Source organism: Glycine max, chromosome 19 (genome assembly GCF_000004515.6).
Source record: "Glycine max cultivar Williams 82 chromosome 19, Glycine_max_v4.0, whole genome shotgun sequence".
Taxonomy (NCBI): domain Eukaryota; kingdom Viridiplantae; phylum Streptophyta; class Magnoliopsida; order Fabales; family Fabaceae; genus Glycine; species Glycine max.
The window spans coordinates 2,554,252-2,571,223 of NC_038255.2; the positions used below are offsets into that span (position 1 = coordinate 2,554,252).

The following is a 16,972-nucleotide window of genomic DNA, read 5'->3' on the forward strand; positions in this document are numbered from 1 at the left end:
AAAGGAAATGGTAAAGGAAACAATGAAGATCCTCCAGAAGAAGTCGAATCCGATGATGTACTTCCAAAGGGATGGAAAGCTTCATAAGGTCATCCCCTCGACAACATTATTGGTGATATCTCAAAAGGGGTAGCGACTAGACATTCTCATAAAGATTTATGCAAGAATGTGTGTGTGTGTGTGTGTGTGTGTGTGGGCAAAAGATGAGGGAGGAGGAATTAGAAGAAAATGACTCAAAGGAGGAAGGTGATGGATACAAAAACTTAAATTTTGTGATAATTTTTAGTTATCAATATCTTTATTTCATTAACGACATTAACTTTAGATGAATGAAATGATATTTTGAACTAATTTAAAAAGATAAAAGATCAAAATAAACTTTCTAAAAGATAAAGGATCAAATAATATAAGATAAATGACCAAATAGATCATTTGACCTTAAATTAATGGGAATACATTTTTTAAAGTTATAAGTTAATTGAAGTAACTTATCAATTAGCATATAAAAATAAATTGATTTTTAGATGAAACTTCTAAAAATAAGCTAAAAACTACAGAAATAATTATGGGTCTCAAATAAGTTTATTTTGTTCTATTGGCTTATAAAGTAGTCGAACTATCTTATAAGCTATTACAAATGATTTGTGTTGTTCAATTGACAAATGCACCAATTGTACAAGTAGTAAAATAAAACGGAAGTCCGAATGTCGAATTCATAGAGACTTTGTTTGTACTTAGGTAGATGAATATAAATTTTCAAGCAATAATTAAATTGGTTTAAAATGTTGTGAAAAAAATAGTAAAATAAATTGGCATAAAATTAAATTAAAATAAATAAGAGAGAAAAACAAACACAAAAGTAAATTAATTAATTAAAACAGACAAGATGAGGGAAACTAATATTAGAAGTAAAAGTTAATTCAGAAGATGAGAATGTTGGGGGGTTAGCTTACCGGAGCCACTCTTGATGTAATGTTAATGATTTTTCTCTATTTGAAATTATTTCAATTATCATTTGCATCTACTCATATACTCTAATTATGATCCCTCAAGTCAAAGAGTTTAATTTATCTATTTTCTTTTCTAATTCTCTTTAAGAGGTAAAACAGTTAAATTGCATTAAGAATAGAGATACATAACATGATAAATAAGGGAATGGAAGGAAGGAATCACTCCTAATGATTGAATTTCCTTCTTCTAGCATTTTCCTTCTATAACAAATTGTGTTCTCTTGAATATTCTATGTGTAGCTATGTATCTCTTCTCCTTCCTCTCTTCCTCTTTTTATAGGTTCAGTTTAGCTTGAATTTCACACAACCTTCGCACTAAGTGCGATTGTCTCGCTTAGCGAATATGACAGCAATCTCGCGCTCAGTCTGTGACTTGCGTTAAGCGCGCCTTCACATATCAAATTTCTCCGTACTTCCTGGTACTAAGCATGTTCTGCTCGTTGAGTGATTGGGTCGCACTGAGTGCCTAAGACACGCTGAGCGAGCAACTTTAGATCTTCAATTTGCTTTCTCAGGCTTTACTTGATTTTTCTACCGTAATTATTCACTAAGCATTATAAATTCACAAACTTGAACATTTTTTGCACAAAAACTTAAATGATGTTAAAATTTCAATTATTCACACAAAAAGGTAGAAATAAGAGAGAAAAATTAACAATTCCTATATGATTTAATATCAAAATATACATATACGCAATAATGATCAATTTGTTAAACACACTTGTAGTTTGGCACAGTTTTTTATTTAATTAATATCTTAGAAAAATAGTTTTTTTATGAAATATGAAAAATATTAAATATATTTTAAAAAATTAAATGCATATTAATATTATATAAAAATTAAAAAAATATACACATAAACTAAACATGAAAATAAGTATTAATGTATCATTTAATGCTATTGACGTAATATTTATACAAATATATATATATATATATATATATATATATATATATATATATATATATATATATAATATCATTTTTTGGTTATTACTTTTATAAAAAGAGTTTCTTAAGTTTATTTTATAAAATATAAAAGTTCAAATTTATATTTACATAATATACAATTTTTTTTTCAATCAATAAGGCATTTAGAAAGGAAATAAACATTGATTAACTATTTGAGTTTTTTTTTTTATTTCATCGACATTATTATAGTATCATAGTGAAAATGTAAAGTAATTTAACTAAAGTCGCAACTAAAATGGATTATTTGTTTTTCAAATCTATGTTGTTCTCTTATTTAACATCAAAATAATATGGTGCAGAAGTTGGAAGGCCGCGTAAGATCTTCCATAAATGATGTGGGGTATACAAAAAAAGGGTGAACAGTTTAAAATATAAACTTTAAAAATAAATGAAATATTTGACAATTTGTGTTCATTTGATTTGAATTTTTAATTATTTTTCAAATTTATATATCTATACTGAAGAAATATTCACGATTGGTGTATATATTTTATTGGACAACTTTATCTTTCAATTTCTCTTTAAATTCTTTATTTATTTTTTTATTATTCTCTTTTACACTGCACTAACTTTATATACAAGATATTTGTGTATTATTTATTTTTGATACATGTGTGTGTATTTTTTTTTTTATATTTGTGTATTATTTTGAGTATATCTAGTATGCGTTTTTAACCAAAAATAAAGCAATGTGAATAATTGAATATCAATAAACGTGTTAAAGTGTCGATATTTATAGTTTATAGGTTAATCGTAACTTTTGATCTATTATTATTTATTTATTTTGTTTAATTTAGTCTCTCATCTTTTAAAAATTTCTTTCAATGTTTTTTTTTAAAAGTTTTTTAGACAGTTCACTTTAATTCTTTCCATCCCGTTCATATTACTTTTAACAATAAAATAATTTAAGTTTGTGTTTTTTACGGTTTAAAATTGATATTAATTGTTTATAGTAGTACTAGTACACAATAATAAAAAGTGACAAGTATTTTAACATCAATTCATCTCACCTATAAAAATAAAATGTACAAAACAAAAAATTATGATCTATAGTCAAAAATATCTTTTGCTTCAAACATAATTTTTCAATTGCCACAGGAATAATATGATTTTTTATGGACAATCTCTTGTTGTGGTTGGATTCATATGTCAAACAGTTCAAATACTCCTTCCTATGGCATTCGAACCCACTGTTATGCCTCAAATGGTTATGAAGCGTGAGGAAATTAAAGGAAGCAGGGACATGGATATAAAAAGCTGCATGTATATATAGATTTATGGAATATGGATATATATGGGTATTAATCATGGGAAAGGTAATGTTAAAAAATACCAAGTATGATACCTGGGATTATTTTGTAATCTATGAGCCATGGGATATTTGCCAAGGGGTATTATCCTTTATATGATGCTCCTTGTTTTGTAATTGATATCTCTGGTACCCTTAATAAAATGTTTGTTTGCAGATAAAAAATAAAAGGTTTCCATTTACAAATTAAACATGCACTTAAATCGATAGCAACTTAGTTGCCATGATGCTGAGGTAGCAAGAGTAGCTTCAGAGAAACATCTTGGTTTGCAATTACTTATTTCAATTTTATAAATATTAGTTGAAAATTTTTAACCATCATTATCTTAATTACATGAATAGAAATGTTTCAAAATAATACTATATTTTATGACGGATTTTAACCATTAATGTCTTAAAATTATTAACCAAATCAAATTTATATTGATGAAAAACCTATTTTAAAAATATAAAAGAAAAATTAAAATTTTGAAAATCTAAATAATTAAACTGAACCTAATAAATAAAATAAAAGACTAAAAATGAAATTTGATCATATTAATAATATAACCCATATATTATTCAAATCTCCATGCAACACGGAAGATATAAAATTGACTTAATAATTAAAAATAAAAGTTTAAGAGTGAATGAAATTTAAATCTTCTTAGTAATATGTTTAATAAAATTAACTGATTGTAAATAAAAATAATAAAAATAAAGTGCCCATGTAATACTCCCTATAATACTCCAGTAGTCCAGTTATCTACATTGGCCCAATTGAGGGCTTATAGCCATGTTCCATTATTTTTTTTTAGAGGACCATTTTCCCAATTGATAACGCAAAATATTTAATAAACTTATAAGTAGTTGGCAGCTTATCTACATTACTATTATCCATAATAAAACCATCATGGTACGCAAGTTAATTTAACCAACGCCCCTTTTGTTTTTTCCCCACTTGGTAGTTTTTTTTATTTTTAATTTTCATAATAATGGGAACAAGCAAATTGCAATTCTCTGCACAACTGAAAAGTAACTTCACATTTAAGAAGCTAACTAACTTCTATTCCGTAATGTGGACCGTACGATGACTTCTCATAGATTATACTACTATCATGCACCGTCTAGATATAATAATAACATAATTAATGGTGACACACATGTGTCATATGCTTGTTCTTGGTATCACAATAAAACTCTCTGCGAGTGTTCACACTCAATAATAAATCTTGCTGCTAATTAAGGTGGGGATTCCAACCCCATCAACAACGTTCCTCTATAAATGGGACATTGAACTCTTTAATTTATGTCACCACACACCCTTCTTCATCTCTCTTTGATACCCTTTTGTTCTTTTTGGTGCTTTAATTTGCACTAGCAAGGGGGTTGGTTTTATTTCTGTTTGCTTGCAACAATGGCTGTGGCTAATAAGTTACTTTCTGTTTTGATCATTGCCCTCATTGCCATTTCCATGCTTCAAACAGTGGTTGGTCTTTTATGTAGGAAAACACACACATGCACAGAGTATACACTTTTAAATCTGGTTTGAAACTGTTGTGGTTTTAAAAGGTTCTTACATTGTTTTATCTTGGTTTGGTTTTGTAGGTTATGGCATCTCATGGACATGGAGGCCACCACTACAATGACAAGGTATAACATCTTCATGATCTTCTTTTGTTTCTCTCTCTAGATCTCTTTATTGGGGTTAGACCAAAGAATAAAGAAGGGATTTTTTATTAATTTGGATCTTTGCTTTGAGAAGGGTAGTGAATGCTTTTTGCTAACTTCTGCTATGCATAATAATTGCAGAAAAAATATGGACCTGGCAGTCTCAAAAGCTTCCGTAAGTGAATAAGTTCTTTCTACCATTCATTCTTTTGGTTCTTTCTTTTCTTCTTCTACTTGTCTTATGGTAAAACCAACTTGGAGATCTCTCCAAACTTGAACATGAAAAATTGTTAGCAAAGAAACAAGAATGGAACAATTTCACACAGCTACCCCAGACAACAGATTTCTTTTTTTTTTTTTTTAAAAAAAATGTTTAAACATGCACAGTCATTATGAAACTTTTCACCAATAAAAAATTATCTTTATATAATATTTTTAAAATAATTATTATAAAAATTATTAAATTTATCGTAAATAACAATTTATAAATAAATAATAATGTAATTTTAAACTGTCGGTGGTTAAAGTTCATTGAAATTAGTATAGAATGAGATTTTTAATGAAAAAGTTAGATTTGCATCATTTCTTGACTTCTAGATCTCCATAAATTAATTTAACAATGGCAAACAAAGTTATCAAACTCGAGAATTTACACAGATTCGTGAAACTTTCATAGAGTAGACTCAACTCGTAGACTCGTAAAAATCTACTTCATATAAAAATAATAACAAAATATCTATAAATAACATACTAATTAAACATTTCAACAATATAATAAAGTAAAACAGTAAATTATAAAGTTCAGAATATTTAAATAACTAAGTCTAGTAATAATACATCACCAGTGGACAATAATTTGTAGAGGTGGTTATAATAGTGGTAGATCATTCTCATTGAGGGTTTGATGTTATTAGAGAACAAGGAATAACACGCTAAATGAAGGTATGTTGAATACTAAACAGACAGAAAACAATACAAAATGACTTATATTTTGGTCTAATTTTTTTAACTTGCTAACTCGTTGTGGACTCGGTGGTAAACTCGAGAGAGTTTACCAGATTTACTTGGGGTTATTAGAATTTACCTAGAGTTTACTAAAAAAAGAATTTACTAAAGAATCAACTCGCAAAGGACAAGTAGACTCATAAAGTCTTAAAAATTAGCGAGTTAACTCGAAAGTTTGATAATCATGATGACAAGCAATATTTCTCCCTCATTGTGCCTAGTACATAATCTCTGTATTGAGTTTGTTTCTGTTTGGTTAAATAGTGACACAAGTTTCAACATAGAATCAACTTGCTAATAATTTAATCACACATCTTAACTATACTTAATTTAAACATTAAAATTAATTATATTAAAACCAACCTTAACTAAATTTAAAAGGGCACATGTGTGTGTTTGTTTGCTTGCTTCTTAGTAGTTCTTAACTCAAATTGGTAAGCGTGTAAATGACAAAAACAATAATAAGTACCTTCTTCTGCCCATGTTCAACATACTATTTCCAAACTTGGTCTTTTTAACTTTGTGGTCAAATATGTTACCGTAAAAGGTGCATCTGGTCATTCTTTTGATTTGAGCCTTTGACTTTAACTTTGTTGAATTATCATTAATTTTCTCTTTTTGGAAAATGTGATATGACCAGAATGCCCATCACAATGCTCAAGGAGGTGTGGCAAGACCCAGTACCACAAGCCCTGCATGTTTTTCTGTCAGAAGTGTTGTAGGAAGTGCCTATGTGTGCCACCGGGGTATTATGGGAACAAAGCAGTGTGCCCTTGCTACAACAACTGGAAGACCAAGGAAGGAGGACCCAAATGCCCTTAATAACCTTATGCTATGTTCTTCATCAAATTAACAAAGATATAATATAGCTTTAATTTATTATATCCATATCATATAATTTTCTTGGTCCTTTCTATGTCTTAATTAACCAAAAAATGTATGTCCATTTTGGTCTTAGTAATACTTTGTTGTATTGAAGATGCCTTTTGGAGATAGTGTGTGTGTGGGCTCCTCTGCATCATACCACTCCTTATTATGGCATTGTTGGCTTTTAAATGAAGTGTGTCTAATACTGTTGCTGTCATCTATGGATTTTTTTTCTTTTTTCTTTTTTATCATGTATCTATGGAAATTCCATGAGGCTATGCTATCATTTCTCTTTTTCACTTTATTGTATGAACAATGGCAAACATATTATTATCATGTTTAAATGTCACATGCATGGCATCGATCGATACACTTTAGCTTGTAATTCCTTATTGGCAAAATATTAACAAGTACAAGCAAAAGTAACGTGTTTGGTTTCATGTTTACATACAAAAAATTCACATTTGTGACGTGTAAATCCTGAACCTAATAATATTAGCTTTTACGAAAAAAGCAAAATGATTTTGGATTTCAAATGAAATTGACACAGATGCAAACGTGCAATGAAAAGAAATAAAAGTCTTTGAACATTTGTATGAGTATAATTTTTGTGTGTGTGCCCAAGCAAAACACACAGAAGAACTCCTCTCGTAAGTCATCAAGACCAATTGGATAGCGTAACTAACGTAGCAGCAAAAAATATTATGGATCACAAGAAAATAGTTATGCAGAACATAAAGCAAGGCATACAAAGACCAAAGTTGTGAACCCCCAAAAAAAGTTAATATAATGGTGGTATATAAAAAATTACAAAGTTACTGCTAATTGCTTAAGGGTTGGTCAAGTATCACTCCAAACGAAAATGGTTCTCAATGTTATCCTCAATTAGTACCATTACATAGTGCATAGCAAAAAATGAAAGCATGTCCAAAATGAATCTTTGGAATGAACGTAATTATTTCCACCTTTGACTTCGATCTTTAGTTTGTCCACTACATCGGCCATCAAGTGACAAAATTTGGTGTCGGCAGTTAAACAACTAACCAATCCTTCATTGATCTCAGCTCTTCATGAAATTGTGGATGTAACACCAATGAAGAAAAATTCTCATCAAGCACTAAACCAAGACATTTTATAACATCTTCAAGTTTAGGAACCCAATCACAAGCCTTCAATTCAAACACAAAACCGATGAGACTTCTTTTGGACATGGTCCTGCTTGAGGAAACCTCTCATATTTCTTCAACCACTTGGCTAAATAATGAATCAAATTTATTAACTCTTTGTCGTTCAACTTCCTGAATGAAGGGGATAACATCACATCATTAATGTTGGATGATGCAATCAGATAATGCAAACAAATATCAGACACAGAGAAACCATCATATGCCATCATAAGCATAATGGAAGCCTCCTTTGCCATAAGTAAGTTCTTCCTCTTCAGATTCCTATCACTTGCTTTCTCAATGGCCAATAGTGCTTGGCACTCGCACTTCTTCTTCATAGTTACCATACTGTTATAAGCATCTTTGGACGGAGTAAGAAAGTACCTTAAAATCGCAAGCATTTTTTATGAACCAAGATTGAAACCATGCTAAATGCATAAACAGAGCAAATCAGACCTCTTTTTTCCTCAAAGAACTTGCATTTGCCATTAATGGATAAAACTTATAGAGAAAACTTGTTAAAAAAAAGCTAAGAGAAAAGGATAAGGGAAGGGCGGATTATTATTGAATGAGATTAGCTTACAATGATTAGTCACTACAGTTGGTTATATAGTTAGTTGCTAGAATAACTAACTTGCAACTAACTAACTCTAACTCAAGTCACATGATCAAATTAAGAACTAACCACCTAATCTAACTCCTCTAACTCGGGTTAAATGGATTACAAGCTAATCTATGCCAAGAGCCCCCCTCAAGCTAGGAATGGTGGCATCCATTCCTAGCTTGGAATACAAAAACTAAAAAACACCAGGCATGAGAGCTTTGGTGTTGATATCTGCAAGCTGATATGCAGAGGAGACATGAAGCAATTTCACAAGCCCAATCATCATCTTCTCTCGAACTATATGGAAATCAATTTCAATGTGTTTGGTTCTTTCATGGAAGATAGGATTGACAAATATGTGGAGAGCATACTTATTATCACAATACAAAGTAGCAGGATGAATTCCTCCGGCAAGAAAGTGTGCCATTGTATCTCACATGTGGCACTTGCCAAAACTCTGTACTCAGCCTCTAATGAGCTCCTTGAAACAGTTGCTTGTTTCTTATACTTCCATGAGATCAATGAACTACCAATGTATATGGCATAACCAGTAATGAATCTTCTAGTATCCAGGCAACCAGCCCAATTCAAATCACTGAAGCCTTTTAAATGAACTTCACTATTAGCATATAAAAGAATCCCTGCACCTGGTGATCCTTTGATGTATCTGAGAATTTTGGATGTTACCTATTGATGAGCGGTAATGGGTTCAACAACAAATCGACTCAAATATTGTACAACATAAGTAATATCAGGCCTTGTATTAGTCAAATAGATCAATCTTCCAATTAACCTTCTATAAGAGGATGCATCCCATTGCAGTCTTATGTCGAGGAAGATCAATAAAAGCCCAAGTCTCATGGAGCTCTAATGCTTTAATCTCTGCATTCATGGCTTCAACCCAATGAGGATCTTTAGAGGCTTAACTATATGACTAAGGTTCAACATGTTGTGTGACAGACATAATGGCATTGTGATAAGAAGAAGACAGTCTGCTATAGGAGAGAATAAAACTAATAGGATAAAGGCAAGTACCTATAGAGCAACTGGCAGCAGTTGATGGTGAATATGAGATATGAATGTCTTTAAATTTGCTCGGCTTGTGTACCTGTCTCAAAGATCTTCTAGGAGTTTGAGTGATTTGTTGTGAGGTAGAAGGATTAGAATTAGTGACACTAGATTCATCTATGGTATGATTAGTTGACACTATGAGATGAAGAAGTAGGTAAAGGTAAGACAGTAATTGGATCAGGTTTATTTTGATTAGTGAAAGAGAAGCAATCTTCATAAAAAATGACATTCCTAGAAACATAAACAACTCTAGTTTTGGGATCTAAAGTGATGTAAAAAGTTGCAACTCTTGGATCAAGTTTTTTTCTATTTCTAGTTAGTGTACTAGAAAAACACAGACAACCAAATACCTTTAAGGAATCAATGTCATAAGTAGTTCCATACAAATTTTCATATGGAGTTTTATTATGAAGAAAAGAAGTGGGCATGCAATTAACAAGAACAGCGAAATGAACTAAAACATAGGACCAAAAAATAGAAGGCAAATTGGATTGAAATAACAAAGATCTAGTGACATTAAGTAGATGTTGGTGTTTTCTTTCTACTATTCCATTATCTTGGGGAGTTTCAACACAAGTAGTTTGATGCACAATTCCAGTTTCATCATAGAACTGCTTCATAATGAATTCTAAACCATTATCAGACCTAATGGTTTTAATCTTTGTATCAAACTGCCTTTCAGCAGTGCTAACAAAATTCTTCAAATGAGATTGTGTCTCAGCCTTAGAATGCAATCGAAAAACCCAAACAAACATTGTATGATCATCAACTATAGTCAAAAAATACTTGTAACCATTCAAATAATTCACATTACAAGGCCCCCAAATATCAATATGTATAAGAGCAAAAGCACAAGAAGCATAGGAATTACTATCGGGAAATGACAGTTTTTTCTATTTTGAAAAATGACAAGTATCACATACAAATTGTTTGTCTGAATTGAGAAGAGAATATTTCTCTTTTAACAACCAAAACCTTTCAAATGATGGGTGCCCAAGTCTAAAATGCCACAAATCTATGGACATTCTATTACATGAGAAAGCTGATACATTGGAGGGGATAAAATCTGTTGTGGAACTGGATTTATGCTCTTTGCAAGCACCAATAGGAAACATCTTGAGCCTATAATGACCTCCCACCATATCAATTGTACCAATCCTCCATAGGTTCTACATATCCTGTATGAAACATTTGTCATTCATGAAAGTCAGCTTAAAAGACCGACAAGGAAGTAATTTAGATATCGAAATTAAGTTGAATTGGAAGCTAGGTATATATAAGACATCCTCAAGATATAGGGATTGAGAGAATTAAACTCTGCTTGCATGAGTTAGAATGACTGCGTGACCAGTGGGAAGTTTGATAAATATAGGATCTATCTTCTTGTAAAAGGAAAAAAAATGGGAGAAGGCTGAGACATTATCTGGTGTATGTTGTTGGAACCATTAGAACCACTGATTTGATTCACGTGTGAATTGTTGTGAATTGAATTTTGTTGTTGTAGCAGTGTCATCAAAGCCTTATACTGCTAAGAAGTCCGCTTTACTTCATCACTTTGTGCCTCTTGATTCCTTTCTAGGACAAGACCATCACTCTTTTCTTTCACAACATTGATATTGTTGATGTTTGAGCCTTGAGGCTTATAGAGCTTGTGTCCAGGAGGATATCCATGCTTTTTGTAACACTCATCAATAGGGTGGTTGATGAAACCACAATGTGTGCATATCTTGCTTCCTCTTCCACTAGAACTCCCTCTGCTTGAGCCACTTTGATTATTTCTTCCTCCTTTGGAAACATAATTTAGAGGAAAACCATTCTTTCTAAAACATGTGTCAACAATATGATTATCCTTACCACAATATGTACACGAATTCAATGGAATTATGCTTGTTGCTGCATTGATTAGATTATTGCCTCCTATCAAGTCACTGCTACTTATTTGTCTTTCTTGTTGAACAACATATGAAAAGACCTTAGCTATGCTAGGTAATGTAAATATTCTTAAGGGGTTTCCTAAACTATCAATGATAGGAAACAACAGGATCTTGAAACCTATGGTTCTCACAAACAATCAATAAACAACAATAGATAATGATGTGTACCTTTCTCCATAGGAAGACTTGTACCTTTCTCCATAGGAACTTCTCTCCGGTGCGCTTTGATTTCCTTGAAAGATGAGAGAAATAAGATTTCACTTCCTTTGGCCTTTCTTTTCTGCCTCTCTCCGTTAGTGATGGCTATGAGTGAGAGAGAACACTTTTCTGGTCAGGAAGGGGACCTTATTTCACGTTAGTGGGTATTAAGCCCCTTTTATAACCACTACTCCCATCAAGTAGCAGTCAACCCTAGAAACTTCTCCTATTAAGTCCAATTACAATTTAGTCCTTAATCGTTAATTATTTACTTATTAGTCCCTACATAAGTCACATGCCTCTCACATGAGACATAAATTCTAACATTCTCCCACTTGGCTCATGTGACATTAATAAACATTATGGACTAAATAAATAAATAGATTAACTAACATAATGCGCATTAAAATTGACTAAATTGTTCTATACATTGGGTACATCATAATTTCATGATTAAGAATAGGAACCAATTTGAGTCATGGCGGTTGTACATCATCTAATCGACATAGTCCCTTCCATGTACTACAAATTAGTCTTCTCCTTAATGTGACCATTAGTTGAGAGTACATAATTGGTCCAACATAATGTCTTCATTCAAGACAAAACCTGTTAACATTACTCTAACACAAACATGCATGCAAACATAGAGAACAAGTAATCAGAAACATATCATAATTGAGCTCAAAGTGTCAGCAAAATTACATAAGGTAAATTACACTTAATGATCATCAATAACAATAATGCCCATACTTTCAACATGTTCTATAATCCTTAATTTTGTAAAATAATCAGTTATAGTGCAATCACCTTGCTTGATTGATGTCATGTCTTGCTGCAACTCAAAAATTCTTAACAAATCACCTATGGGTATCTTGACTTCAAATCCTTCGTATACCTCGATCATCATCCATCCATAATATGCTCTGTCTAATTTAAGGTGTGACCGAATTAACAAGCCAAGAAACAACCATGTTGTTGCTCCTCTTCCAAGCCGTGTGAAGGACATGATCTAATGCATACCTTTTGATTGAGTCATCGACAAACTCAGCTTTATTTTTCACACTCAATGCAGTGAGCATTAATCGACTCCAAGAATTGTAATTTGATGAATCAAGAACAGGTGAAACTAGTGCAGTTGCAGGATTCTCTCCCGGATGACGATAAAAGGGACTATCTATGTTTAGGGATTGATCTTGTTGTGATTAGTTGCTACTCATGGTGAAGAATCAACCGAAAAGAAATAAGGAACAAGGATGAAGAGTGGCGTAACAAAGATCTTCAAGAGAAGAGCTCTAATACCATCAAAGGACCTGCATCTGCCCCATTAATGGATAAAACTTGTAGCGAAAACTTGCTAAAGAAGCTAAGAGAAAAAGATAAGGGAAGGCTGACTCATTATTGAGTGAGATTAACTTACAATGATTAGTCACTACAGTTGGTTATATAGTTAGTTGCTAGAATAACTAACTCTAACTCAAGTTACATGATCAAACTAAGAACTAACCACCTAAGCTAACTCCTCTAACTTAGGTTAAATAGGTTACAAGATAATTTATGCTAAGATTTCCCACTAACTTTGTAACCAGGTTTGAATAACAAGAATGCTCAATAATACTATTAACAATCAAAGCCCTGACCATTTCCCAAATCTCCAAAGAAACATTCTCATCCAAAACCAGGCTAGCAACATCTTTACCTATGAAAACTCCAAGCTTATCAATCAAAATCCTGGTATAACCACTCCGGGATGAATCAACCCCAATCACAATCCCTAATTTGCCCTCGATGTTTTCTAGATAGGAATTCAAACTACTAATAAACTCACCCTTATCCAAATTATTAGAGTTCTTAAGCTTAGCCTTTAGTTGCGTCAAGAACTTTTTGTTGATGTCAATGATCTCAGCATCAGTTTGTGAAATTGGCCACCCAATAAGGGGCTCTACGAGGGATGAGGAAGATTCATCTTTAACTTCAGGCAACTTTAAATTAGGTAAGATGCCATTTGGGTTCAGAACAATTGGGTAGTCCAAAGGTGAATCAAGTTGTTTTCAATTGACTGAAGCATCCTTAATTACTTCTAGCAAAGTCATGATTGGAAATTGCAAGAAAGATTCCTGAGAAGCAAGCAGAAGAATAAACCATTGAATTAGTAACATAAGATGACAAACCAAAATGAAGGAAAGCTAAAGAAAAAAAAAGGGCAATGTTTAACAGAATCAAAAGTCCATAGCAAATTTGCTACTCATGGCTACACATGGCTCTATCTAAATTTAAAGGGTTTCATACCAACTAATACTTTCACTGGCTGGTCCGAGTAATCCTAGATTTGATCCCTTAAGAAAGATCTTGAATTTGAGTCTTGTGGATAAAAAAACATGACTGGGAGTGGAGAACCCCACTAAATCTTGTGGATAAAAAAACATGACTGGGAGCGGAGAATCCCACTAAAGGTGATCAATTAGATTTTTCGACAGAAATTAATCAGATATTATGCACCAATAAACATGGTTAACAAAAAATACTAGAAATTGTGATGATAACTGCAATGTTATCTGAATAACACTATTCCTTTCTTTATTGATACAACACGAAACACTACGAAGGATATCCACTTCTACTATTTTGCTAGGTACACTTCATTTTTTTATATTTTTTTTCCCGATAATACACTTTTATTGTAGAAAACAAAAACAGCTGCAAGATGTTTACCCTCCCCCCTAGTTGCCACTGAATTATGAGTGAGGAACTAACTACTAAGGATGTATTCCATTTGCATTGTCAAATCTCAAACCATTTACATTTTTTATGCACCAAACAAGTTTTTATTTTTTTAATGTTAAAAAACAGATTATTTTTTTTAAAAATATCTAAATAGTGAAAAAATATGTACAATGTAGCATGTGTTTTGCGTTGCATTGAGGCTTTCCTACTACACCCCTCATTAAACAAGCAATTCAAAAGAACCATGGCTCTCTCTCTGCCTTGGTAATAGTTATGGGTTATGATCTCTGTGATCTCAACTTAGCCTATGTGTTCAGAGATTGAATGTCCAAGTTTCCAGACAACACCACCCTCTCTTTCAATCACCGAGAGTTTCAGTAATAGATAGGTGGGGGTTCTTGGATGATAAAATGGCAATTAGGGGGAGTGAAAACATCTTGCATTTGTTTTAGTTTTCTACAAGAAAGGGTATTATGGGAAAAATATGAAAAGGGAAGTGCAACTAGCAATTAGGCAGGACGCATATAACACTTGCATTTTTTTTAAATCGTTTTTCTGTCATAACCGCCATATGGCCATGTGAAACCCACAAAGCCACCACCATTTAATAGCATTTTTATCAAAAAACCGTACCATAACCCCACCATAACCACAACCAACCCTGCTTTTGAACATATTGACTTATGAGGTGGTCATTTCTTAGGGTCATTCTCATCTTATATTTAATGAATTTTTGTCGATCTTTTTTTAAAAAAAGAAAGTGATACCAGGGTTTTAGGGTTTTGACATAATAATAATAATAATAATAATAATAATAATAATAATAATAATAATAATTAGAATCTTTATATATGCTTAATAATTATACCTTCTATTGCAGTATGCATAAGTATAAAGATTTTTATTTGTGTAGTATTTAATATATATATATATATATAATAATATTTTTTATTATTGTAATAATTTATTATTATATGTAATTTTGTATTATGTTTATTTTATTTTTTATTTTATAATATAGAGTATTATATTATTATTGTAGTAATATTCTTTATTATTTTTAGGATTATAATAGTATATTATATTTTTATTCTTTATGAAAATTAGTTGATAATTGAAAGTTTAAAAAAATAACTCATTGAATCATAAGTATTTGGTAAAATGATCTTATGAAGTAGCTTAAAAATAGAAAATAATAGAAATGAACATGTTTAATTTAATTTAAATAATAAAAATCATTTTGAGGTATTTATAATTTTCATTTTTTTACAGCAGTTTTTAATTGGTTTAAACACATAACTTTTTATTTATAAACCAATTATTTTAATTTAATTATTATATTTGTTACTTGTTTTGTTTTTCATTATTCATCTTATACTACATCCTAAAGTAGTTTCAATTAAATTTAAAATAAAGTAAAAATAACATATTTTTAAGTAGACGCCACACTTTCATTAAATTAATTAATGTAATGATTAAAATAAATAAATTAATATTGAACTTTAAAAATAAAATAAACCTATCATCTAACAATAATCAATATCTTGAAGTATAAGCTAAATTTATAAAATATTGTAAATAGCATAATGGTTAAAATGATGATAAAAAATAAAACAAAATAGTGTGAACTTATTATCTAGCATTATCAATATCATATATAATAAAATATTCAAAAAAAAATATCTTATATAATAAAAAGATAAAAAGGAGAAAAACATATCATATGTATATAAAAAAGTCTTATGTAAAAACAGATTAAAGGGTCATTAGAAACTACAACAGCTGTTAAATCACTTAAATGGTTATGCATTTTTTCCCACAACATCCAATACAACTGATAGTTGACTGTTATTTTAAATCCGTGATAACTTGTAGACATAAATAAAAAATATTTATCTCACATAAAGAGCATAGCAGATTTTTTTTTAAAAAAAATCTTAAAATTTTTTTAGACCTTAAATATAAAAGTATTTTTATTTTAATCCCCAAATCAAAAATTATTTTTTAATCTTTCAAATTCATAAAATATTTTTTTTAACCCCTCTCCATATATGTTATAAGTGTATCAAACAGGAAATATTAAATTTGGCATTAAGTATAGGATCTTTATTAATCTTATCTTTCAAAAAAATATATAATTACATAAGAAGAAGCACGAAATCAATAACAATAATATTATTTTTAATAATTTTTTCTTCACCAATGTTTGTTTTATTGAAACTATTAGTCATGATTGGACCAACATCTGAGAGTCAATTTCATTCGTTTCGCATCTTGATAGGAACCTGCGGATCACATAACTAAAAAAACAAAAAAGAAAAAAAAAGTCATGTTTTTTTTTTTCCTATTAAGAATCTACATATAATTCAAAATATTGCTCAAAGAACCAAATTAAGTGAAAAAGTCCACTTCAAGCCTTATAACTTTTAGATCCCCAGATTCTGTATATTATTTCCAAACCTTTT

The 16,972-nt window shown here is 30.8% G+C and overlaps 1 protein-coding gene and 1 pseudogene across 1 annotated transcript; one reads left to right on the plus strand and one right to left on the minus strand.

The window, feature by feature from the left end:
- Window positions 1–4,581: 4,581 nt before the first annotated feature.
- GASA34 (gibberellin-regulated protein 34) lies at window positions 4,582–7,162 on the plus strand. Its single transcript, NM_001249065.3, has 4 exons — window positions 4,582–4,759; window positions 4,879–4,923; window positions 5,083–5,116; window positions 6,587–7,162. Exons 1-4 carry the CDS (start codon window positions 4,688–4,690, stop codon window positions 6,766–6,768), a joined length of 333 nt encoding a protein of 110 aa, NP_001235994.1. The 5' UTR covers window positions 4,582–4,687; the 3' UTR covers window positions 6,769–7,162.
- Window positions 7,163–7,707: 545 nt separating this feature from the next.
- Window positions 7,708–13,876, minus strand: LOC100779722 (uncharacterized; annotated as a pseudogene).
- Between the last annotated feature and the right edge of the window lie 3,096 nt (window positions 13,877–16,972).